This window comes from Pieris brassicae, chromosome 7 (genome assembly GCF_905147105.1).
Source record: "Pieris brassicae chromosome 7, ilPieBrab1.1, whole genome shotgun sequence".
Classification (NCBI taxonomy): Eukaryota; Metazoa; Arthropoda; class Insecta; order Lepidoptera; family Pieridae; genus Pieris; species Pieris brassicae.
Genome location: NC_059671.1, coordinates 12,257,906 through 12,283,961, shown reverse-complemented (window position 1 = coordinate 12,283,961; position 26,056 = coordinate 12,257,906). Strand labels below are relative to the sequence as shown.

At 32.1% G+C, this 26,056-nt stretch overlaps 3 protein-coding genes across 6 annotated transcripts in view; 1 reads left to right on the top strand and 2 right to left on the bottom strand.

Moving 5' to 3' along the window:
* Nucleotides 1-16,478, bottom strand: part of LOC123712632 (E3 ubiquitin-protein ligase UBR1) — a 41,358-nt gene extending 24,880 nt beyond the window's left edge. For 2 of the 4 annotated variants that reach the window (XM_045665854.1, XM_045665857.1), the window contains exons 1-4: nucleotides 16,237-16,477; nucleotides 14,831-14,945; nucleotides 1,603-1,751; nucleotides 780-944 (exon numbers count right to left, since the gene is read on the bottom strand). In XM_045665854.1, the coding sequence (XP_045521810.1) occupies nucleotides 780-944; nucleotides 1,603-1,751; nucleotides 14,831-14,919 (403 nt within the window). In that variant the 5' untranslated portion in view covers nucleotides 14,920-14,945; nucleotides 16,237-16,477. Of the gene's footprint in view, nucleotides 1-779; nucleotides 945-1,602; nucleotides 1,752-14,830; nucleotides 14,954-16,236 lie in introns of all 4 variants that reach the window. The other 2 variants (XM_045665855.1, XM_045665858.1) reach the window with 2 other exon arrangements.
* Nucleotides 16,479-17,192: 714 nt separating this feature from the next.
* LOC123711754 (protein arginine methyltransferase NDUFAF7 homolog, mitochondrial) lies at nucleotides 17,193-19,432 on the bottom strand. Its single transcript, XM_045664501.1, has 6 exons — nucleotides 18,850-19,432; nucleotides 18,607-18,747; nucleotides 18,396-18,515; nucleotides 18,043-18,303; nucleotides 17,634-17,825; nucleotides 17,193-17,446 (listed from the first exon to the last, which is right to left on the bottom strand). Exons 1-6 carry the CDS (start codon nucleotides 19,270-19,272, stop codon nucleotides 17,243-17,245), a joined length of 1,341 nt encoding a protein of 446 aa, XP_045520457.1. The 5' UTR covers nucleotides 19,273-19,432; the 3' UTR covers nucleotides 17,193-17,242.
* An 82-nt stretch (nucleotides 19,433-19,514) lies between these two features.
* Nucleotides 19,515-25,994, top strand: LOC123711752 (RNA-binding protein 28). Its single transcript, XM_045664498.1, has 11 exons — nucleotides 19,515-20,053; nucleotides 20,452-20,586; nucleotides 20,813-21,076; nucleotides 21,145-21,312; nucleotides 21,610-21,808; nucleotides 22,140-22,317; nucleotides 22,564-22,723; nucleotides 23,552-23,657; nucleotides 24,660-24,824; nucleotides 25,306-25,405; nucleotides 25,487-25,994. Exons 1-11 carry the CDS (start codon nucleotides 19,786-19,788, stop codon nucleotides 25,982-25,984), a joined length of 2,241 nt encoding a protein of 746 aa, XP_045520454.1. The 5' UTR covers nucleotides 19,515-19,785; the 3' UTR covers nucleotides 25,985-25,994.
* Nucleotides 25,995-26,056: the final 62 nt, after the last annotated feature.

The window sequence follows — 26,056 nt, the reverse complement described above, 5'->3', positions numbered from 1 at the left end:
TGTACCTTTCATGATGGCATTTATAAAAAAAAACATTTCAAATTACTCATATCATCACATAAATTGAGTTTAAAAGAAAACTTACCTGATTAAAAGTTACAAAACAATCCCAAAATAAAGATTATTTCACAAGAAAACCATTTATAATCCTATAGTACATTTTATTCCCTTCCCTTAAAGTATTGATTTATATATAATCTATGTATATCAAATAGCTTCCTCGAAAGTTGAGGGAAAATATCGTGAGTGCTAAGTATGACATGACAGAAACAACTTATGTTTCTTCAGGTTACTTTTTTTTATAGAAAAGCGTCAAACGGGCTGGAGGGTTAACTTATGGTTAGTGATACCGCCGCCCATGGACACTTTATGCCAGAGGCCTTGCGATTCCTGTGCCAGCCTTTTAAGAATCGGATACTGCATTATTAAGACTGAAGAGTAAGGCAGATTCTACTTGGATGCTTCTTCTTTCTGTTTTCATTCTTGATGTTAGAATTTGGCCCCCTTACACAGTGAGTGAGGAAGGGGATGCCTTCGGTAAATTCCTACGTTTACCCGAGAAAGATTAAGTTTATCAGCGCTGAGGCTCCCCAGGAATACGGGCAGCCTCTGCGTCCACCACCGAATTGCTGAATGTTCCTATGGTGGGATTCTCCATAATGGTACCACCCTGGGGTAGTCTCCGTTAGCTGTACCTTCACAGTTATTACGTTTCATAAATCAATGACGCAAATAACTGCCCCAATAAACATAAAAGTTGTATATAAAGAGGTTCTTACCGCACTCCCTGCAACTATACGCTGGTTCGCCATGCTTAAAAACTCTGCCACAAAGCGTCTGTCGACGAGCAGGGGGAGGCCTTAAAGTGTCCGCTGTACCCCATACAAACTGCTCCAGGGGTTGGATTAGAAGCTTTAACGCTAATTCCTCATCGAAGGATGAATCTGAAAATCGTAATGTGTATTGAATCTTCTAAAATAATGCAATTAAAATCAGTTTACGAGGCAAGACTGTACATTTTGCTCACTAAGTCTTTCTTAGTTTTATAAGCGTGGCGATTTTCTACATGGCTACAGGCTCTCTCTTCAACTGTTACTTTTCATTCATTCAAATCATAGCCATTAGCGAAATCCTATATAGGAGTTACGCCCCGAGAGTAGACACGCAGGCTCTCTCTTCAACTGTTACTTTCCATTCATTCAATTCATAGCCATTAGCTAAATCATAGGAGTTACGCCCCGATAGTACTCTTCAACTGTTGCATTCATTCGTTTCGTACCAATTGACATTTCATTATTTCCCTTATGTTGTTGTACGCGAGTGGTTAATATAGAGCAAAACTAAAATGATTATTATTTAAAGTATTTTTGACTAATTACAGCATTATTAATTAGTCAAAAATACTTTAGATTTATTTAAGTATTGTATTTGTATTATTTTTACTTATTGTATACTAGCCGCGCATTATTACACAATACTCCTTTTTGACAAACTTTTTCCCACATATAATATATCTAGTCTAAAAACAACGAACTATACAAAAGCGAAAGATATGGTCTATTGGTGGATGATGCAAATCTCTTTATTCCGTAACATACTAACCACGACATGTCCTATTGGGTTGCGGCGAATAAATCCTAGGTACAGTGATACGCCAATGATCTTGGAAATGTGTTGGAGCGAGTACGCCTTCCTCCATTTTCGTCCTCCATAGCTCCACCACAGCGTCACCTCGGGCTGGCAATGTGAATCTGAAAACACCACCTCCTTATCATAATTTCTAGAAGTGTGTTGGGTATTTGTATTTACTTCGTCTTTATTCACCTGATGATTTAGTCAATGCATATCGGATACAGAAAAATGTTTTATTTGTCTGTCTGTCTCTCTACGTCACGTCTTTATAAAAAATATAAGTGTATTTGAGAAATTACTTTGACATGACATGACAAGACTTTGTATTTTTCAGAAATCTGTGAGGAAGGCTTATTCTAAAAGCACATTCTTAAATGGAACCCCGGTATAAATCTATTATATGAAGTATTTCCATTGACAAAATATATTATTATTGATTGATCCAAAGGATATTGATATTTTCCACCTCACCAAAGATTTGAGGAAGTATTTGAAGAGGCGGGAAGACTGATTTTGTTTAAGCAGTAATTTGATATATAAAGTATAATTTCTTGTTTCAAATGTTAAATTTCAGTTTACTTTAGATAAAAAATATTTTTTTTTCTAATACTATACTTACTTATGTTTTCTGTTTCTTATATATTTTTTAATCTGTTTTGGTTTTCAGTATTGTGTTAGTGTTTTGTTTTTTAATAAGTATCTTGGCTGTAAGATTACTAATAATTAAATAAATAAATCAAAATAACGTAAATTTTATTATATTGAATGGAATCTAGAATCTATAGCTCACTTGAGACCTATTCAATCAAATGGAATGGCTTCAGAATTTATTCAGTCCATTTTCTACTTTCCGCTTTAGTAAGTCAAAGTTCAAATGGACAATTTCAGTATTACATTAAAAATGTCAAATTTGCTTAGTGCACTTGCATGTCTTAGGATCTCCGCACAAACTATACACCTCATATGTTCTTTAATATACGTATACCAGAGACATATACAGGACGTTAAATTAAATCTCTAGATAATTTTCCAGTCCCTTGAAAAATGCTCGATAAATTGATAAAAATCAATGTTATTTGTTCCCCCCGATATTTGAAGTTAAAGGAGTAGTATCTTGCTCGCCAAGATGCAATAATTTGAATTCTGCTCTTTCCTACCCTACTGTACCAGTATATCAACCGGAGTCATACTTACCTAGGTCTCGGCTTTGATACTTAAGACTCCGTCGAAACAAGACTAGACAAAAGTAACTGAAAATTTTATAGAGATTATATAGAGACAGGAAAACACTATTCACACATTATTTTTAATAAAAATCAAATATATCCTACAACCTCTTTAGGTCTGGGCCTCAGATTTCTGTATCTGTTAAATGATCATTTGTCAATCTAATAGATGATCAGTCCTGTGCCTGAAACACGGCCTCAACTTTTTGGGTCTAAGGCAAGCCGGTTTCCTCACGATGTTTTCCTTCAACGTTTGAGCTAATGTTAAATGTGCGCATTAAGCAGAAAGTCCATTGGTGCACAGTAGGGGTTCGAACCTACGACCACAGGGATTAGAATCGCGTGCGGAAGCAATTAAGCCAACACGGCTCATTATTTTTAATACTTAATATATTACCTAAGGCCTAAAATGCATCCATAAATTCACGAAACTTCTCAAACTTAAAACAAGTCTTTCATCAATGTAATAGGGATGCAACATTTAAATATAAATCCGAGACACGCTTTAATTAGGTTGATGTACAATGTTTATTTTGTGAAAACTAGGACATTCTCCAGAATTTAAACTCGGCCATGATCTATATATCTTTAGAACATATAATTGTGACGATTATAAACTTATAGACATAATTTGATATAAATTAAAGCCGCTGGTCGCCTTTTCCCAACAAAAATAATTTGACTTAATTTTATTCAAATTTGTTTCTATCCATAGTACAACAAGGACAAAGAATTTATAAGATATTTAAGGCTTTTTTGTGAATCAAGGGACATGTGCAGCCCGCCATGTCAAGCAAAAACGCTAGAAGTTTTAAAAATTATAAAAGATTTGCAATATTGATTTGGTCACTATACGAAGTTTTTAAGGTAACTAATTACAACATAAAAGAGAAGGTCCCTTATGTAGAGAGTGAATAAATTGACCGACTTGGTATTACATGAATCGCAACTTTTTACGGTATTGCGTTGCGAGACTTGTTTTTTATCATAACTTGACGGTATAGAGTTTATATATAGACAACATAGTTAGTTCGTCATAAATGTACAGACAATCAGAATTAGAACAAAAAGATTATAGGAAATAATAACCTTCATAATTCCTTACGACAAGTGTGGCTGCAACGATTTTGGACTCAGTGTTAACACGCTTATGTGATTCTTATCATGTAATAGTTAAGATCTTATTTCTTAACATGTAACCTGAGTCAGCACAGACAGCACAGTAACTTATTCACAATTGTTTTCAGTAAGTAGTACTACATTACAGGTGGGCTGAGAAGTTCGTAACATAGAATTTTTTTTAAACAAACAAATGTTCCTTCAGGTCTAATTTTTAAAAGTCTAAGTTGTGAAAAAAATTTTCACAACAAAAAAACTATATCGAAAAAAAATATATTTCAAGTGCAATAAATAATTCTTAATTTTTAAATAAGTTTTGCTTTTATAGTCATTAATGAAAATGGGTTTTAATGAATGACATCTTGATTAATAGTCACAAAATTTTACGCATTTGTTGTTATCGGTAATATATTTCATTTATATATAAAAAAATATATGATTTTTGCACTCAAAAAGTTAATAAAATTTGAATTTTAATCAAAATAGTTAATTAAATGTTCAAAACTTTTAATAAACACCTGCTCATTATTTATAATTATCATCAAAAATTTATGTTCTGTATTATTGTGATGTAAATAAAGTGTTAGTATATATATTTATTAAAGAAAACATCATTAAGACGGTACTAAGGTAGCAGATGTAGCAAAAAAAACAAATAAACTTAAGAGAAAATTAGTAGGGGACATGGCAAGAGGATCAGAAAAGTAGATAAGGAAAGGATGTACATTACATTTACATTGTATTTTTATATAGTCTATATATAAATAGCGATGAAGCGGTTCGATATACAAATAACGATAAACTTTCCGTACCAATTCGACTTACGGTCCTTCAAGAAAACGCACCAATTCTTATAGAGCCATGAGGGCGGCGGTAGCACTTAACATCACATGAACTCCTGCCCTTGCCCCCTGTTGTATAGCAAAATAGAAATAGTTGCCTCATCTCACGTTTTAGAACACAGTTAATAACTGTTTTAATCGTGACGTGACGTAAGGTGACGATAGATTGAAATGCGTTTACATAACGTTACACAATGACATCAGTGTATAAAAATACAATAGTGATATCAATAAATTCGCAAAAAATTGCATACAATTACGAAAGGAACAGGAAAATTATTTAAAAAATAAAACGTCATCGTCAAGAATAACAATAACATTGATGATAGGTCAAGTAATAGTGAGATACGCGAGTGGAAAAGAGGACATAGTGACAAGGATATGTAAGCGAATGCTTAGGTGGCTTGGCCATGTAGAACGAAAAAATTAAAAGCGTTTAACAATAAACGAGGCAAGCGTGGATGGTGAAGATCAGGTTAGGAAGACCTCGTTGTATATACTTGGACCAAATTCAGGAGGTACTAGAGAAGGGACAAGTTTAAAGTACCCATAACCGACGAGCATGCATGGCGAATGTGGAGATCTGTGGTCTCTGCCTACTCCTTCGGGAAAAAGGGTTGATGATATAACATCAAAATAAATAGTTATCCCCATATTGCTTTTTGTAATACAGTACTTTATATACCGACACAGAAGGGACTGTGTATTTTATGGCGTTATAAAGAGTTGTCGTTTAGAGAGAGAAAAGAAAAACGTATATAATCCATGACACCCACTTATTAGTCATGGTCAACAACAGGCTACTAGTGCAAGCAAACCCAATTTGTTAACAAAACGAATTTCATAGAAAATTCGTATGCATGATGACGACCATGAGTCGAGTTTGATAATAAAGCGACAAAAGAACGCACAGCTGCGCAGTTTTTACTAATTTTAGCAACTTAAAAAGTACTTTATTACTCAATTGTTGTCGTAGAGCATATGTATGGATGAAATGAAGCACATTGTATGGAAGACAAACTAAAGCAACCAAAGCCAATTGTTTTCGACGCTTTATAGAGTTCCCGCGTTAAATCGACGGATGTTACATGGAGTTTACATTGTATTTTTATATAGTCTATGTATAAATAGCGATGAAGCGGTTCGATATACAAATACTGAATGTGTGGCAGCCAGCCTAGAATGATGATGTCTACAGAAGCATTAAATTGTTGAATATAGTAATACTTTTAGCTCTACTATTCCTGTTGCGCCTGTTACTATAAATATTTAATACATTCGTATGACTTACGCACAACGGACCTAGTGAGAGTGCGGAAACGGTAGATGTGGGATTTCTCAGCATCTTCTACCGCATTTTCTATTGAGAGTTTCAGAGTAACTCCTCTGCACTGAAGTATTTCCGAAGTGGATGATTTCTATGCATTTAGCTCGCATGATGTTTTATTTATAAATATGACTATTTATATAATAGAAATACATAGAGCAATAACCATGCTTATGTATACGCAAAAAAACGAAAGAATTATGTAAATGTGGAAACAGAAAAGCATATAAATATCTACATACGGCGTAAGAAATTATTATTCATATATTTTTTTTAATCATCGCGTACTTATTAATTCATTCAAATACGTCATATAAAACAATTTCATGCAAACCGGTTTTCATCGCCTATACTGATTAATAAAAACAAAATTGTATATTAATACAAATGAGTTCGTCGGTCTGTTTGTTTCCTATAAGTAGCACGATTTTAATAGATTTTGGCAACTACACAGCTCGGTAAGATAAAAATACATAGCGAGGTAAAGCCACACGCAAAGATTAGTGTATCGCATATAAAAATAAACGAGAGCACATTATATTACGTGTATTTCATATAAATAAATATAATCGAGTGGCGCTACAACCTTAAACGGGTCTGAGAGAACTGAGAGGTCTGAGAGAACGGTACGTCCGTTTCACTTATAATTATTTATAAATATGTTATCAGCTGTCACACACACACGTCACCGATATTTGGGCTTGAAATATGTCTCACGATGTTCACCGTAGGAGCAAGTGTTACCTGAACACAAAGAAAATACTATTGGTGCTCAGCCAGGTGATTGAAAGGCATGACCTCGGGTTCGAGGGTCTACAAAACAGCTTCTTAAAAGTAGCTGATTAAACCTTTCTGAATGTCTTTATATAATTAAACAAAATTATACAATTTCCTCTACTTTGCACTAAATTTATATATTTGTACTTGTATTTGCAAGATTCTAATAATGAGTAGTATGTATCGTAGTAGTTCAGTATGTTTTTTAACAAACAAAAACACAGTTTTAAAACTACGATAGTGATGTTACGTCTTAGAAAGATCTACGACTCGTACCTAGTATTAGTATATATTGAAAATGGGAACGTGTGCAATTATTTTATGACAGAAAAATATCCTAATCTTCAAATAATGCTTAGTATATCACAGATTTCCAAATAAAGCTTATGACGTGGGTACAATGGTACCATACGCAATGACGACGATATTTTGATTTCGGTCAACGACTCTGGATATTTTATAGTTCGTACAGGTAAATAAAACCTTAATGTACACTTAGACATGACTGTTCTAAATACAAAACATGAAATAGATTCACCGCGTTATAATATATCACGTTGTAGGAATATTCTCGTAAAACCGTTTTTCGACAATTCAAATACTAGAACACGAATTATATAAAGATATTTAGCTATAACAATTGACACTGGTGCAAAGATACACAAAACTAATTATGCAGTTGACAAATCATTATAAATTTCACACTACAGTAATAACTTAGAGTAATCTCCGCGTTAGAGGGGGGAAATAGGTCATTATATGTGGAGACGAAAATCGCGTTATACCATTTATATCTTACCGTCTAATTGTATAAATTGATTTATTTCATACAGAAGACAAGATACGACAGCCTGAAACCCGTAACGCGCTTATATTTATTTACACAGCGGTCTTGAATTCAGCAAATTCTTAAGACTCATAAATGCCATTGGCGCATCAATACAATCACTTTCGCCTCGACCCCTGGCGTTATACAACACACCGTTTTGGTTTGATTTTCTGCCGATTTGGCGGCACTTTCTGCCGCTTACTACTGTGGAACTAGCTGCCAATCGGCAAAAGACTAATCAGTATGACTGAGGCTTCGAGAAAAAAGGCTCACCATTCCCGCAAAGTTATTTAAAACTACCTAGTTTGTCTACTCTCTTCGTTTCCTTTATTTGTTTTGTATGACAAAAATTTATATACTTTGCACGTTTTCATCATTAGAACCTTATAAATTGGTATGCAACCTACATTTATTTTCTTAATACCGGGTTACCGTAGAACTTAATAATAGTACTATGTTTGGCTCATGACCAAATATACGTCAGTCGAATTTGTGCCCTTGTATGAGCAACACTGGACTAGTATAAACAGGAAATTAAATACTGTGGAACACTATCTGATCGAGACGTGATAAATAAATTTATAGCAAAATTTGCAGAACCATTGTTGCAACCTTTAATTAACAGTTTACTTTTTAAAGATAATATTTACAATTCTTAAATTAAATAATATAGCCGAAAGGGGTAACATATAAACGACGATTACTACTAAAGACAATTTACTAATAATTTGTGTAAGTGTGTGTAAACTTTGCAATTAAAAAGAGTGGTTAACGAGAGTTGATCTTTGAAAATCTGAGACAAATCTTTGTTTTTAATTTATTTTATTATCTTTTATTACTTAAGATATCATGTGGAACAATGTTGTTGAACCTCCTTACAAACCTTGTGTAATACAAAAAAAAACTTGGCGATTAAAAAGAGTGACGCAGAGTTTATTGCCAGTTCATCTCTTCCGTTCTACGCCCTTCATTTGAGAACTGGCAGTAAATGTAAAATTATTAGCATTTATATAAATTATATAGCATTTAATTTATTTATTTATTTGACGTCCACGTGTTTCCTATATGAATAAATGATTTTTGACCTTCACTTTGTGCTTTGAATGTGATCTTAAAAATCAATTTCCTTCGAAAAGACGCCTTTCGAGATAATATAGAACAAGTCGAGGCTCGCGTACTCCTTATTATACTGGCTTCGTGTCATAAAGTTATACCATTTGTCAGACAAAACCTTGAGCGTTTAAAACGATCAATCTTTTGTTAAGACTCACTCCTATTTAATATATATTCACGTCGTATCCCTAATCTAACCGAAAATTGTTGTGATAAAAACACCTTTTATATAAAATTGGACACTTTCATTATCTTTATTTGTTTGTTTATTTATTCGTTAAAATAGTTTATCCATTTCCTCATAGCATTTTTATTATTCTTGCTTACTAAACTTCATTCTTCATCTCAGCTCCTTCTTTATCTTCCTTTAAATTTCTTCTGTACAAACATTACCTGTCCACATCGTATCCCGAACTTTCTTACTAACTACTAACTGACGTGAGACTTATCTTAAATTATCGTGATTTATGTGTCTTTTTACTCTTTAATGTATCTTTAATATTTTATTCCTGTTTAGTTTTGTTTAATAACTGTGTATTACATGTATTTTGCACTACTTGCCTATCTTATTTAATACATTTATTTTTTTCTTTACTCACAGTGGTTGCCTGGAAGAGATCGCTCGTAAGCGATAAGGCCGCCAGTTGCCCTCCTTTTGATTTAATTATGTTAATTTTTATTTTTATTTTGTAGTGTAACGAAGTGTAAATAAATAAAATAAAATAAATAAACGTAAGAGAGATCACTTGCCCAAAACTAAATCATTAAGTTCTTGATTTTTTTATTTTTTCAACGTCTAGAGAAATGTTTCAAACACAAATGATTTAAAAATGTCATTCGGATCGACATGAAATACATTCACCATCTTACATTATCCGTGAGTAAAAAAACAAAGGCTATACTTATGTCTTCACAAGCTACGACAATCCTCAAAAAAGCGGTTAATACACAGTGTTAAATACGTGCAAAAGGTATAAGGTAAGGCAAAAGGTGCTCTTGTGTATGTGTGAGAGATTGGACTATTTATTCTTTTTACAACCATTTAAAAGACAACGAACTCACAAAGGAAAACAATATAGAGGTCATTGCCGATCTTGTTTTGACTGCCTTGTGATACGATCAGATGTCTTCATACCTTGATAGTATTTTTATGACGCAATCTACACTGTTTTGTTTTCGTGTTATTCCCACAAAGAGATAGAAAATCTTAATTGGTTAGACTGCATATTAAACAAAATAAGCTACCATTACAGATTACTCCAACGCGGCAACTATTAACAACTGTATTACATACACAGAATAACACAACATTAAATGGTAATAGATTAAATACTACCTATTTCTTACAGTATAGGAACTGACACAAAGCAGAACAATTGTCAGCACTCTCACATAAGTCTGGTAATCTATGCATTGCATTAATTATTTTCATAACAATGTATATGGAATACCATGAGTTTCGCTGAGCATACGATTAGTAACGAGGCCTAGCTTGATTGTTTTCTACGTAACAACTTTATGAGAGCCTAGCAATACCGATCTTGTGGAAGTGAAAAGTCTAAAGTCGGACTATAGATATATTTTTGTGACAAAAACGTTTTATTTTACATACTTCCTTTCAGATAATTAGATACACCATTACAATCATAATCTAATAAATATACAGATTTTACTTTACAACGAATATATATCTAATACATTTTTCGTATTCGTAAAAAAAATTACGAAAAATGTTCGACACTAAAAAATTAAAAATAATATATTAAAAAAAATATTGATTTCAAGTAGGTAATGAAATAATTTTTGAAATTGGTCCAGTGGTTTTTGTGTGAAAATATTACAAAAATACAAAAAAAAACAGAAATGTTTAATCTTAATAATATTCGTACGTAAGGTAAATATGGTATATAGCATGTTATAAGGCACCATTTAACCTCCATTTAATTCATGGAATACAAAAACTTAATGGTTAATTCTAAAATCTACATGCAATTGTGGCATTTTTATTGTAAGTAAATCAAATATGCTGTAGTTATAGTATAGTAGGTAGTAGAAAATATGAAATTCCGTATCATCTCCACGTCTGTCATTCTACAACTGACCGATTTTAAGGCATTTTATGCCGTGTAGCAGCTGCCCACTGAAAAGCATTTCCGAACCAATTCCACTCAGGGATCCTTCAAGATAAGAGCCTGCAAGTTTCTATGGGCGGTGATATTACTTAACATCAGAATCTGTCTAGATCTCATGAATTCAGGTTACAGAATCACTGGACTTTAGGATTTCATCCAATTACGATTACGTTCTATTAATGTTGTAAATCATACTGATCAACTGTAAGTATCACACGTGTAGCTTATCACGTCGCAACAATGCAGTAGATTACATCACGGTGAGAATATGTAATGCATTCAAATTAGGTAACAACAGACGAGGCGACAAATTGTTATATTAGAGAAAACATTTGGAAATAAATAAAATCTAAGTTACGCAGGGATAATGTATTAGGTACATATGAAATTTGTGTTTTTTCATACTGGCCACTTTGACGCCTTATATCTTCTCTTTGGTTATGAAAGGACCTATTTATACCATAAGGAGGAAACGTATTATATATTCTAATTGTAAAACAATTTTGTTGGTTTTGACTCCCTTTTCCTTTAGTTTGACCAAGGTTAATAGTTGTGACGGAAATTAAAAAAGTATCCGCAGAAAACCAAAAATTATAAATGTTGAGTAACATATCCTACAAAACAAATGAAGAGATTTTTATAGAACGGGCAAAAGGGCACGAGACTCACCTGATGTTAAGTGATACCGCCGCCCATGGACACTCAATGCCAGAGGGCTCGCGAGTGCGTTGCCGGCATTTTAAGAATTGATAGAAATGAAGACAGCTGGTCAGCCCGTTACACAGCTCAAAGACAGTAACCCAATGGACTGGCCCAAAGGACATACCAACAGAGCAATAGGCCGACGAAATTGAACAAGGGGAGCTGATAAAATTTGATGACGACGGCAAATAGAATATTATATAACAGAATTACGTCAGTCAGTCTCCTAGCATCGCTCTTGAATACGTAGGTTCCTACTAATAAGGAACACGCAGGTACGATTTGCCTTCAAATCGTCGTATTAACCATTGCTTTGGTCCTTTTTTATGTATGGGGTCAAAGGAGCCTACGGGACTAAATTGGCTTTTGTTATTTTATCATCCTCGATATACGTATGGGTATGCCATATCGTTAAATACGCAAACGAAATCATTACATCCTTCGTTTCCAACTAGGAGTGTATATAATATTATATCCACTATATTATAACTCGGTGCCAACAGTTAGAGGGATGTTATTTTTTTTATTATTTATTAAATATTAGTTAACATAACATATTTGTCGCTTAAACTGTGCCGGAAAGTTTCTTGCCAGTTCTTCTCGTCGATTCTACGACCTTGATTTGATAAATGACAGATATGTAAATTTAGGATCATTTATTTTTTATTGACGTCATGAATCAATCGTAAATGTCATTATGTTAGCTATAAAATAAACCAGTGGCGCTACAACCTTTTAGGTCTGTGCAGATTTTTGTATCTGTTGTCATTGCCATGAATTTCAAGAAAATTTCAGCACGATGCTTTCCTTCATTGTACGAGCGAGTGCTTGGAAGTCCATTTGCGCACAGCTCGATTTTGAAACTACAACCTAAGAGATGAGAACCTAACACTGATGACTATATAAAGTTGAATTCTACTATATATAGTAATCAACCCAGACGTTTTTTAAAACGCTCCGATACAAAAAGTGATTTTATTGCAGTCTCTGCTATATTCAAATAAAAAAAACAAAAGCGGAACTAGCTGTAGGTTCTTAGTAACGAACAAGTCCTCGACGAGGTCCTGATAAGTATATTGCCTTGAAAACTTGTCTTCAACTTGCAATTCTCACCTTCCGACTTCCTTGTTATCCACATGACAACATGTACTTGCACAGAATCAACCCCGAAAACACATGCCTTTATATATATATATATATATATATATATATATATATATATGTGCGTGTGTGTAATTAACTAATTAATTAACAAATGCATGTTTTGAATAACACATTTAACTCAAACTCAAAATAACTTCATTCATATAGGTAACTAAGTACACTAAGCACACTATGAACACAACAGATGTTTAATTGATCATAATTTTACATTAACTACCAGTTCGAAAATTAATGGCGTATAGCGAGCATGCAAAACTGGTAAGAAACTCTCCGCCACTGTGTCGAGTCAGATAGTAATTGCATTTTTTTTAACAGGAAGGTCTATAAAAGAGCGAGATTTTACGTGAGTTATAATCTAGCCTACAATAATTATAGCTTAAAAGTATTCTGACGTAATTTCCTACACAACAAACAGCATAAACTAAGATAATGTTCAGTAAATTGTCATAGACCACAGGTGTTCTATACTATTTTGGCTCTATGATCGTGTATGCACTTGCACTTATATTCACTTCACTACTAGTTTCACTAACTCTAAAGGTTGATTTCACTTTAGGCGTCTTGTTCCTGTCGTATCAAGAAGTTGGATTGTCTACAGCATGTATGCAGTATTCTGTTTAATTGAGTTAAACAGATCGTTTCACCATATATAGGACAAAGTTTAAAGAACATATACAAGTATTCTATCTATTAACGTCTGGTATAAAAATATGAAAATTTCCCCTTTTATAGGGGCTAAGTAATAGTTCATCAACAACTCTGACTACTGCTAAAGGACAGAGTAGCTGCTGATTATATTTCAGATACTGACATAGGTGTACTAATGGTCTCTTCATCAAGGGTCTTTCCTCAAAAGACAATTTTTTTATGCTTGATTAAATAGCATAAAGCATTTTCCTTTATTATTTGATATATGACTCAGCATTTACGTCACTATGTATGAGATTCGTATGCGCCACTGATGTATTACAAAACACGACTATTAAAAATAAATAAGAAAAACTATTTTTAACTTTAATTGCAGCGAAAATTCTCCTAAAGCCGGTTTACTATTTCACGTTTTACTTATGTACAAAATTAAATAGCTGCTCTTACCAATAACATTGACTGATATAAGTTACTTCTAGCTTGTACCTACTTCATTACATATATAGACTTCGGTGACTCAAATCGATTGGTCAACAAAATATTTCCGTAATTAAAAAGTGGATTTAAAAGTGTGCAAATATGAATTTAACTAAGCTAATAAAACGTAACCTAGAAACGAAATCGGGCTTCGAGTAAACAGTGTCCAGCTTGCAGAGAGCGTTGTCAAGAATGACACAGTTAACACAGTATAACGAACTTGCTCTCCAACTCTCCATAGAACAGTCTGTGAAACGACTAAAACGTCACCATATTCTAGATCCAGAAGACCGGCAGAGTAGCTCTAGGCAGCATATGAGTAGATGCCTCTAATGGGAAACCACTCTACATGACATCACCACGGAACAGAATCGCTCATAGCCTTAGGGCTGATTACAAATAACCGCAGAAGAAATAAAATATAGACAGCCCCAATTTTTTATTTATAATTACTGCCGTATCTTTTATCAGTTATCTGACAATAAAACATTTTATTATTAGAAATGCTTAATTATTTAATAGATTACACCACTTACTGCTGACTACTATGACAGGAATTTTATATTAACCTGTCAAAAGCAGTCAATCTTATATATTACATATATATAAGAGATCTAATAAAATCTACTATACCTAGAATTATACTAATCTCTCATCTGATATTGAGTAATAACTGCCGGCCCATGAATTCTCACAAAGCAGACTAAGAATGTAATTTTTTTATACTAAAACAAATTATATTTTGTAATACCAATGATAAGAAATTTTAATATTAATGTATATATATTATTAATGAAGATAATAAATAAATTCAGTAGTTGTTTAAGCAATATAATATTCACCTGTCGGCTGGGATCATATCAGGAGTTTCGTCTTCCATTGACTCATCACCAACCTCCACCTCCACCTGGACAGGCGGCGGTGAACTCATTGCAGATCACCTCGCCTCACAGAAATCTGTAAATCTACTTTGTTTTTTATTGATGCAAGTCTAATTTAGAAGTAACATACACTTCTATTGAATTCTCTAATCAGACACCATGCATGGACAATACAGGCAGACATTGATTTAATTTTTTTATTTGGTATATTTACCAGACTTAAATTGTTTAAAAGCAAGATTTTTCTGCTCATCTCTGTCTATTATATATATTATATCATAGATTGATGGGAGTAAGACCTAAACATCAATGTCAAAAGATTCAACTATTTGTTGTTTGTGAATAATAAAGTTCAAAAGTCAAGTTAAAAAATATAACTTTTTTAATATGATCATATCAGTATCTTGTGTGTTTTATTGATTCTAAAGTTAATGTAAAACTATTTTGTTACCAACAAAATTACAAATTTATGCTTTAATAAGAATTTGATTAAAAAACACGAAAATTTTAAATGATTATTATACTAAATTTATTTATTAATATATATAATAATCACCAGCATCATTGTCATAAAGCAAAAGAGAACCGATTACTTCATTTAGTTAGATAACTTTCAATTTGAAATTGAACTCAAGACCGTGACTTAATTAGTGAAAGTTAAACAATGCCTAGATTCTAGTTTCACTGAATATGTACAGTAATATTTCTTTATTGGTTAATTGGAGCCTTTTGTTTTAGCAGCAGAATTAATTTTATACAGATTTAGATTATGTATGGATATTTTTTTATTCACAGTAAATGTTTAGAAGTAGTTTAAAAGTATCTTAATATTTATATTTATTAATGATATGGCTAGGCCATATTAAGTCTATTAATAAGATGCTCTCACAGCCTCTAAAATCAAAGTTATTAAAACGAAGAAATGTGGTGGACCGGTATTAACCAAAAGTATTGTTTGTTTACTGTACTTTGTATGTAATAATAAAATATTTTTTACAAAAAGAAACACCAGTTAATATGGTATACTTTGAAGTATTTAACAACATTAAACTATTTTAAAAAATTGACTAGATTCCTATTCGGATTGGGATTCGAAGGTTTAATACACCAAATAAGAATATTTACTGATAATTCTACATCTAAGCGTTTCAATATGATTTGTATATACTAATTAAAATTCAATGTTTATTAAAAATACAGTGATGGTGGAAGTGCATTCATTTCGCATTACAGAAAATAAAATGTTAGGTTTTATTGTTTACGTAATGTATAAAATCAGTCATAAAGTTTCGAATAGCACGATATGTTGTTACGTTTTGAACTCTGAGTAAATTGCGTCGGATTAATTTGACAAAAGAAAATCCTACCTTCTTTGAAAAATCGTTAAATCATCCAACAATTTCTTTGTTCATAAAATATATTACGCCACTTCGATTACAAAAATAATTACACCAATACTTCTTTATTATCATTGATTTTCTAGAAAATTTGACCACCCTTTTCTTAAATGCACAATAATTTCTCTTTCATTGGCAACTCAAGTAAATTTACTGAAAAATTGACGTTTCATCACTTCGCATGCCGCACCATGAAATATAGTCAGAAACAGTCAACGATATTTAGGATATAATAATAATTAAGTCTTTATTTTTTTTTGAATATGTAGAAATTAAAGCTTAGGTAACCTAATATCAGTTATCAGATAATATAGTCGTATTAATGCAATTAATAGTAGTAAACCAGACAATAATGATATATTTTAGAGCATTTTAAAACAAAAACAATTTCCGCTTTCTTATCTACAATTTTATAATCTGTAAGATAATTGACAGATCTTTATTTTCTCAAATTTGGCATTGACAAACTTGTCAGAGAGATGAAAGTTCCAATCTCCGCAAATTGAAAATGCGCTGGAACACTGAAAGTAGTATAAAGGAAGAATTTAAAACGTTACATTTTTTTCTTGAAACTGGCATAAAGTACCTGATATTAAAAAGCTAACCATGATATTACAAAAAAAAAATATATATTATTGTATTAAAAGTACAGTTAAAGTTCAAGTATCAAGTATTATTAATTAATAATATCATAACGCCTTCTACGATTTTTTTAGTTGGGTACGCTGATTTATATACAAGAGTGTTGTTAGTCTAGTAATCAATTCCTCATAAAAAGCATGTTATTCTATGATTTCACCCTGCAACCTGCAGAACCCTGTTGAAGCGCACAGTGCATTAAATAACCCCCAATGTTTACCACTGCAATTATTACGCGCAAACACAGGTGGTTTCACTGACGTTACTCGTCAATTCATCAAACAAAATAAGTATTTATTGATTTATTGAAATAGTACAATTTACTACTTATTACATCCTATTCGCTACTAGCATCATTAGCAAATCCAGAAAGATTAGCAAATCCTACAGGAGGATGCTTTTCTAAGATCTCCCCCATTGAAGAAGGGTAGAATGCCATAAATTTGAATCTGTCTCCCATTTTCTGTGGATCAACCAACATATTATAGGCAGCCATTAATTTTTCTTTATCTTCTTCAATTTTTATATTTGTAAGTAGAACCTGAAAAATTTACAAGATGTTGCTTTAAAATATTAAAATTATTTGAAATTATAAGTCCAACTTTTGTATGTATTGAATAAAACTTTACATAAATAAAATTGAGACTACAAATCATTACAGCCGCAATAAGATCACATTGCTGGATAGTTTGTAATTTTCTTTAAATATTTACTTATTTAAGTCTTACCTCTAACCGAACCTTGGCCTGCATTCTTTCCAAAAAGTCTTTCTGTTTGACTGGTCCCAGTACAATAGCATAGTTATCATTCCCAGGTGTCATAGATGCTGCTACTCGTAATTGAGTGAAGTCTACATCAGCAGTGAGATCTGACACACCTGGGTTCTCTAATGGGTCCACTAATTTATGTTGGTGGAAAGCCTGGAATAATTAAAATACTCATGAATACAGTTTTTATACAGCTAAGGCCATTTAATTCACATCTTCTCTCTGTGAGAATATTATACTCCTTAGAACATTAAAATGTAATTTTATTTAGTAACTTTCTAAGCAATTTTCCTAATTCTTTTTCTAGAATCTACAAATCTATAAATTTAAAATTTCCACAATGCTTTCAATTTAAAAGTAATTTTATTACCCTAAAAGTATCCCCTTTCTCTCCTTCATGTCCATAATCAGCTATTAAGGCTAATCCTCCAAATTCATCAACTCTCTGAGCTAATTGCCTTCCAATACCCAGAGCTCTGGGGCTGATCTCTAGAGCCATTCTATCACCACCATTCAGTGGAGGACGGATGAGCATCTTAACACTTGGTGTTTCTTCTGCTGATATTCTATAATACAGCTTTTGGTTTTCATCTAAATCTATAAGTATTTCCCTCCACCCTTTTTCCGTTTTCTGTAATATGGTATACATATTGAAATTTTCATAATTAAAATGGTACAACTGGTCTGTATTCCTTTCTTACATTTGAATGTAAAAATTCTTACCTCAAATTTGTGTATAGGCAAAACATCAAAAAATTCATGAGCTATATACCATGAGAAATTCTGTGGAACCTTTTTTAGATCATTATACCAATAAACTTTTATTCCACTTACGGTTACACCCTGAAATAAATACATACTTTAATATTAGTTTTCTCAGGATAAATACAATCTTAGACAATATAAAAATTTGTCTGATAGAACATAAAATTACCTCCCTATTATAAGGTAATTCAATATCACTTTCCTTATGGCTTGCACATAATTTATTTGCTTGTAACAGCTGCATTGTAGAAGATATTTCCACAAGATGAATACTAAATTCATTTGGCTTGTACTTCAATTTATTTAAAACCTGCAATGACATTTTTATTACTAATTTTTCCTTAACAATGTGAAAAAATCTTGAATGTAAAGTTGATAAGTATATTAGAAAGACATGGGTAAGGACTATTACCCTTAAGACATCAATCATCAATGTGCCATTTCCTGGACCTAATTCAACAATTTGTAGTGGCTTTCCAGGTCCCATCTTGCGTGTTTCCGAGAAGAACCAGATAGTTAAAATCTCACCAAATAATTGACTTATTTCAGGAGAGGTGACAAAGTCACCTTGCTGTCCAATTACATCTTTTTTCATGTAGTATCCTTCTGTAGGATTTGTTATCACGATATGCATATATTCAGCCACTGTAATAGGACCATTAAGGCGAACTTTTTCTTTAATTATATCTAGAATACTAGGTGCTTCTGTTAATGTAGGCATTTTGAGTGTTTTTGGATCCGGTCTTTTCACAACGACGTAACCCTTGGTTCGTTTGCATATCGATGACAAAACAACTCTTTTATTAAATAGGCGATATATATTTCGATAATTCATTTCGTTTAGTATATCTTATGAACTATCTAATTGTACTGCAATCCTAACCTAATGGTGTATGTATATATCTTATATGAGTATTAGGTTTCGGTTCGTTTTGGTTATTATTATATATTTTTTTACTATAAACAATAATGTACAGTACATTATGTACTTTTTGTCAGCTGTTCAATTTTTAGGCAGATTGTCAGAAATCAGTATTGTCATTTCTCAGTGACTCCAGTTCAGACTTGACTAGAAACTAGACAGTGACAAGTCCGTGGTTTCTACTACAATCTTCTGGGTTTTGTAAAATTATCAGATTTCATGAACAATTATTATTGTAAAAAATAAATAATTTATAATTATAAGTCTATTTTATTAATTATATATATATAACACTTAAGCCTGGCGAATTAATTTAATTAATGTTTTTATTCATATCTGGAATTTAAGAATCAAGAAAAGTGCTGTTAACCTAGTGTTTTGAACCATTGGACACACGTGTTTATTTCCAATTAATAATAAACCATCATGCCTGAAGACGATACGGTGGAAATTGAAACAAATACGAAGTATAAGGATGGTGTTAACCGCAATGCAAGGCTGATTATACGTAATATATCCTTCAAAGCGACAGAAGAAACGCTGAAAGAGCATTTTTCGAAATTCGGAAACGTTGAAGAAGTTAAATTGCTGAAAAAACCTGATGGAAGGCTTGTGGGTTGCGCTTTTGTACATTTCACACACGTGCCAATGGCAAATAAGGCTCTGACTGAAACAAATAAAAAGCCATTTTTGGGTATGTACTTAATTAATTTTTCAAGCGTAACCAAAATACCCATTATCTTTATTTACCCATTTACTTTGGATGGTCTTTTTAGAAACTAAATTTAACATGGTTAAAAATTCTAAATAATTAAAAAAAGGACTCAAAATTATTCCAACAAAAATTTCTATTATCTCGGCCACACATTGTTTCTTATTATTAGAACTTGTTCCTTTTTTTTATTGTGTGTGGCCGGTTTTTGTGCGGCTATAAAATTTTTCCTTCATGCAAATTTTAAAGAATGAACTGATTAGACATATGCTTTTAGAAACATGTGTAAATTAATTGAAAAAAAATAGTTCTTTTTAGATCCTATAGAGGTTATTTAAATTAAATGGGGAAGCTGGTTATAATGAAGTACAAAATTTCAGGCAGGCCTATTTATGTGTCTTGGGCTGTTTCTAAACATAAATATGAAGGAGAAGTCCCTAATAAGGACATAAAGCTTAGAACTGTAAGTTTTTCATCAGATGGTGAAGCTGAAGACTCAAAACCAGAGGAAAAAGGTATGTTCATTCTTCATAATGGAAATGTCTTAGGATTTTTCTTAATCATCCATTATGCAGGATTAGTGGTATTTCAACATAGTCTATAGATCATAGAAATGGGTGTCTATTTACAATAATGTTAATCCATCCCCCAGTGCATTATGCTAAAGTAAAAAAAAATAAAAACGGATTAATTAAAATTTCATTGATTTTTCTAATTTCTGAATGTCTTCTTCTTTTACAGTTCGAGAATATAGCAAAAAACAACCTAAAAAGGAAGAAAATAAAGTCAGGATAAATAGAAATGCTCGGCTTATAATCAGGAATGTTTCATTTAAGGCTACAGAAGAATCTTTAAAAGAGCATTTTGAATCATATGGACAAATATTAGAAGTTAAATTATTAAAAAAACCAGATGGAAAACTAGTTGGATGTGCTTTTGTCCATTTTAAAAATGTACCAATGGCTAAAAAGGCTCTTTTGAATACAAATATGAAGCCATTTTTGGGTAAGATTGTTATTATATTTTAATATCCAAATAGGAACGAATTCAATTAAAATTTAATTTATTTACAGGAAGACCAATATCAGTAGATTGGGCAGTGGCTAAAAACAAATACATGCAACATGTTGTAAATCAGCAATTGGAGATGGAAGAGAATGTGAAGAAAGAAGATTCTGACAGTGACAATGAGGAGCAACCCTTAAATATATCCACTGAGGAGGTCAAAGATGAAATCAAAAGTAACTATTATTTTTATTACCCTTAAAATGTAATTTTAATTACCCTTTCGTAATAAACTAGTCTTCTTTTATATACACTGTATGAAACAGTTGCCATCAACTTTTTAAACAAAAGAAATTTTTCAAATGGTCAAGTCTAAAAAAATAACAAGATAATTATTAAAATTATTTATTAAATATTAAAGTGAAACTGTCATATCAAAACCAAGGAATTGAATTGAATTTTCTAAATATTGTTATTACATATAAACTGACATAATTACTGTTGACTTTGTTCTACATATTTTTTAATATCAGGTGAATCAGAAAACAGTGAAAACAGCGATGAATCAGATGATGAAAAGCCGGAAATTGATACAGACAATGCCAGTGATGTTGAGGAGAGTGAAGATGATAATGACAAAGAAGATGGCAATGAGGATGATGACGAGGTAGATGAAGATATGAAGGATGATGATGACCGAAGTGTTACTAGCACACAGCCTGAGCGACAACGGTAAGTTTATATCTCAATAATAAATTTGTAGTCATAATTCACTTTGGTAGAAGAAAACATTGTATGGTTCTGTTTTTATTTCTATAATGTGTATATGAAATTATATGTTCATAGGCAACAATTATATAATAAGAAAATAATACACTTAAACCTTTTTTCTTTAAAATACTAAATATGGCCTGCATATATCTAATTAAAATGTTTATACCAATAACCTATTAAATTAGTGATTATTTATTTATAATTTATAGTTGTCAATTACCGTGAGATACATGTACTCCTAACTTTATCCACTCTTTTCTGAGTGCCCTAATTCCATGCCTTGTTATAGGATCAAATTGAATGATGCAGAGGATGGTTGCACTGTGTTTATAACAAATGTGCCATTCAGTGTTGACAATGACCAGCTCCAACAGTTTGTGGAGCAAACGGGGCCTGTAAAGTATGCTCTTGTGTGTGTTGACAAACTATCCGAACATTCAAAGGGATCTGCCTTTGTTAAGTTTGTGGTAAGTTGTTACAGATATATAGTTTTAAACTGTGTGATCTGTATGCGCATATTATAGTATTGGACAATGTCCAAGCATTCGTGGTTAATATTGTAAGTATCTTTGTTCACATATTTGTAAACTGAAAGTCCTATTGAGACAACAGGTGAATTTCAACTTACTGAACAGTCCAGTCCGTCTACTCACTTTTCTGGAGGAATTTTATTTTTGTAAATTTGATATAAATATATTTTCTTTGTTTGCCAGAACCAAGCAGATGCAGATAAATTTCTGTCACTCCCGCCAAGTGAATTGCGATTAGATGGACAAGTGATGTTGGTAAAACCTGCTCTGAAGAGAGAAAACCTGGTCAAAGACAAGAAGCAACCCAAAGATAATAGGAATTTGTATCTGGTTAAAGAAGGAGGTGTGTTTTCTAATATATATATTATCTTACTCATATATTATATATATAAGGGAGATAAACTCAAATGTGCTGCAAAAATATTTATTTTAAGAAACAACATTTAGAGTTTGCTATTTCAGTTGAAAGTCACTTTTATCCTATTTCTTTTATAATCAATTCAAAATCTACTTATAACAAACACTTTATATTCAAATAAAAAATGACTCACATACATAATAGACAAACGAAACTAGTGACCTTACCACAGACTATCAAACAAAACATCTGTAAAAACAAAATAAATAATTAATAATCTAATTTAAGAAATATAATTATTTATTTATATATATAATAGAAATGTAATATTTCATCAATCATAATATTGATCTATCATGCGTATTTTTAAATAAAAACAAATTTATTATTGCACTACTAAAAGGTGTTGATTTGATAATATATAAGATGAAATTGAAGCAGTCTACAATTTGATTGAAGACCATTATATATATCTCTCCCTCGATACATTAAATGATAAACAATTATTTTAGTAGAATTGATGTTCATTTTAAATAGTTTTTCATATCTACTCAAAAATAAATAGGGGAGCGTTCAAGTATTACGTAACGATGCGGGGCGGGGATGGAATTACGCGTTATTGTTAATATTATTTTCGACTTTCCAGTACTTTACACCACATAATGGTAAGTTTTAGGTATAAAGAGTCACTGGGGGTGGTCACGAAACGTTTTACTATTGGATACAGAAACATTTTTGTCAAGCGTCAATACTTGAACGCTCCCTAGGTTAATAGGTTAATTTAAGCATTCGTAAATAAAACTTTGTTATCAGTGGTGGTGGCCGGTACAAAAGCAGCTGTTGGATTGTCAGCATCAGACATGGCAAAGCGACTGGCTTTGGAGAGGAGCAAGACACAGATGCTTAAGAATTTAAACAGGTACTGCTTTTTTTAAATACTTGGCACAAACAGCGAGTGTTTATTGTGTATATTTTTTTTTATTATAACAGGGATCTTACCTGCTGTTAAGTGAGACACTCAATTCGCCAGAAACCTTACGAGCCTTGTGTGTCTTGATGTGTTGCCGGCCTTTAAAATTATGCACTAATGGATAACCGGGATTCGAATGCGACAACCTTGAAATAACGCCCTAATATTAAAACAGCGTATTATATTAATTTGGAATTTTATTTACTATTCGCATTGGTGCGTTTCCGTTCCGTTTAGTTAAAAAAATACATGTAGATCACTCGCTAATTAATACACTATTATAACCCTTAATTATTAATTAGTCTTACTTATTTCTGTAGTTGGTCAGGTTTGCCGAAACCTGAAAACCGATTACTACTTAATAACAACGTCATCGGCTGTTACGACTATCGGTCGATGTTGTTTTTGACTGTATTTTTGTTTTGCTTAGAAACCCATACTAATATAAGAACTTGAATAGAATTTTTACTAACTCTTAAAACTACATAAGGATCTGAAATAAATAAAGTTATTAAATAGAAAAAGTGATGAACTTAGAGATCCTTTTCACCTAAAACAATACAACTCTATATTTGCCTCGGATTACATTTTATAATTTTTTTATAATAGACAAGTCGGTAATCTGTCTTCTCTGTCTGATAAAAGTTTATTGGGTGATTTCGGTTTCCTCAGTATTTTTGCCTTCACTGGAACTAGCGAGCGAACGCTCAAACTAGAACTACACTGCTCTGAAGGTTTTTTAAAGCGTCAAAACGATCCTAAAATCAGAGGCAATATTTGAGGGGAAGTTGTGGGGAGCACCTTAGATCGCGTCGTGTTCAGACAAATTGTACCGTATTTCATTATCAACCCTATTTCTACTGCCGATTTCATCCCTATCTATGACCTAAAGAAATCCTAAACTAAAGAAACAACCAAGAAAAATAATGGCTATCATTTTCCATTTTCTAGATTTGTATCGCGGTATCGTCTAGTGGTCTCCAACCTGACTCCAAATTACACAGATACAACACTACGCAGTCTTTGTAAGCGGTTCTCGAGTAAGAATGCAGTGATCACCGAATGTCGGGTGATGAGAGACCTTCGATCACCAGTTCAGAAGGATGGACGGCATCCGTAAGTAATTATTTATTGCACCCTATAGGATTCAAATGTATTTGCATTTCTCGGAAGCTAAAGGAATATGATGATGATTTTTTATTTATTTATTAAAGTTTACCACATCATACATTATACTTAATCTACTGCATATTTAACCAAATTTTTCATCTAAAATGTATGACAATTAAGGTGTTTCAAAAAAGAAATTAAAAATTAAAATATGTCATTAAAAAACATAATGAAGTGGCATCGGCCTTCATTAACATTTACAAAAACGTAAGCTTTTAACGTTTTCATTTGATAAATGGATGATAGATAATGTTTTATCATAATTATTTTTTTATAACTCCTTAGATTTTCTTTTTAATAATTTTAATTATTTCTTTTTAAAATTGTAAATATTGTTTATTTGTGGTTATTTGTTGTATCTAATAAAATAATATTATCATTATATGTTGTTAAAGGCTTTTATATGAATTAAATATTAATTTTCCAGGTCAAAAGGCTATGGTTTCGTAATGTTCACACGACACGAAGATGCTTTAGGCTGCCTCAGAAAACTCAACAATAATCCAGACGTTTTTGATAAAAATAATGTTAGTATTTATTATAATAAAATGATTTCCTGAATTTCATTTGAAGAAATAGTAAATTTTTAATTATTATCTTATTTCCAGAGACCAATTGTTTCATTTTCAATAGAAGATAGAACAGCGTTGAACGCAAGAAAGAAGAGGTTAGAAAAGTCAATAGCAAATAATCCAATAGCAAACAAGGACAATACAGAAGTAAAAGGAAAGAACAGGAAGCGTAAAAGGCCGTCCGTTCCAGACGAAAGTTATGTGAAAAAAGGCAGATTTGAAAAGAAAGATGTTAATGAGAGTGTTGGAAAGTTCGTTAGAAGACAAAAAGACATTGAAATGGAAGAATTCACGGGATTAACAGCTAAAGCAGGTGCGCCGCATAAAATCAGAAATAACCATAAACTAAAAATGCAAGAGGAAGTTCATAAGCAAAACGTCAAAATGGAAAAGAAGAAGAATGGAAAGTCATGGCGGTTGAAAATGGCGGCTCGAGAAAGAATAAAGCAACCCAAACAGAAGATCAATAAGAGTAAGATTGGAAAGAGGAATAGAAAGAAAAATATTAATAATATTAAGGATCTTATACGTTAATAAATGATGTTCATAATTTTTACGTTTAATTTGTACATATAAGTAGCCCTTGATTAAAATGTAGATTTTTCA

What these genes read in the sequence shown, in the direction of transcription:
- LOC123711754 (XM_045664501.1), bottom strand. Translation starts at nt 19,272, where the DNA reads ATGAATTATCGAAATATATATCGCCTATTTAATAAAAGAGTTGTTTTG. An exon ending in TGATGATTGATGTCTTAAGG is followed by an intron (nt 18,748 to 18,849) that starts GTAATAGTCCTT and finishes ATGTCATTGCAG; the next exon opens with GTTTTAAATAAATTGAAGTA. An exon ending in AATTACCTTATAATAGGGAG is followed by an intron (nt 18,516 to 18,606) that starts GTAATTTTATGT and finishes TATTTATTTCAG; the next exon opens with GGTGTAACCGTAAGTGGAAT.
- LOC123711752 (XM_045664498.1), top strand. Translation starts at nt 19,786, where the DNA reads ATGCCTGAAGACGATACGGTGGAAATTGAAACAAATACGAAGTATAAG. An exon ending in ACACAGCCTGAGCGACAACG is followed by an intron (nt 21,809 to 22,139) that starts GTAAGTTTATAT and finishes GCCTTGTTATAG; the next exon opens with GATCAAATTGAATGATGCAG. An exon ending in GTATCTGGTTAAAGAAGGAG is followed by an intron (nt 22,724 to 23,551) that starts GTGTGTTTTCTA and finishes CTTTGTTATCAG; the next exon opens with TGGTGGTGGCCGGTACAAAA.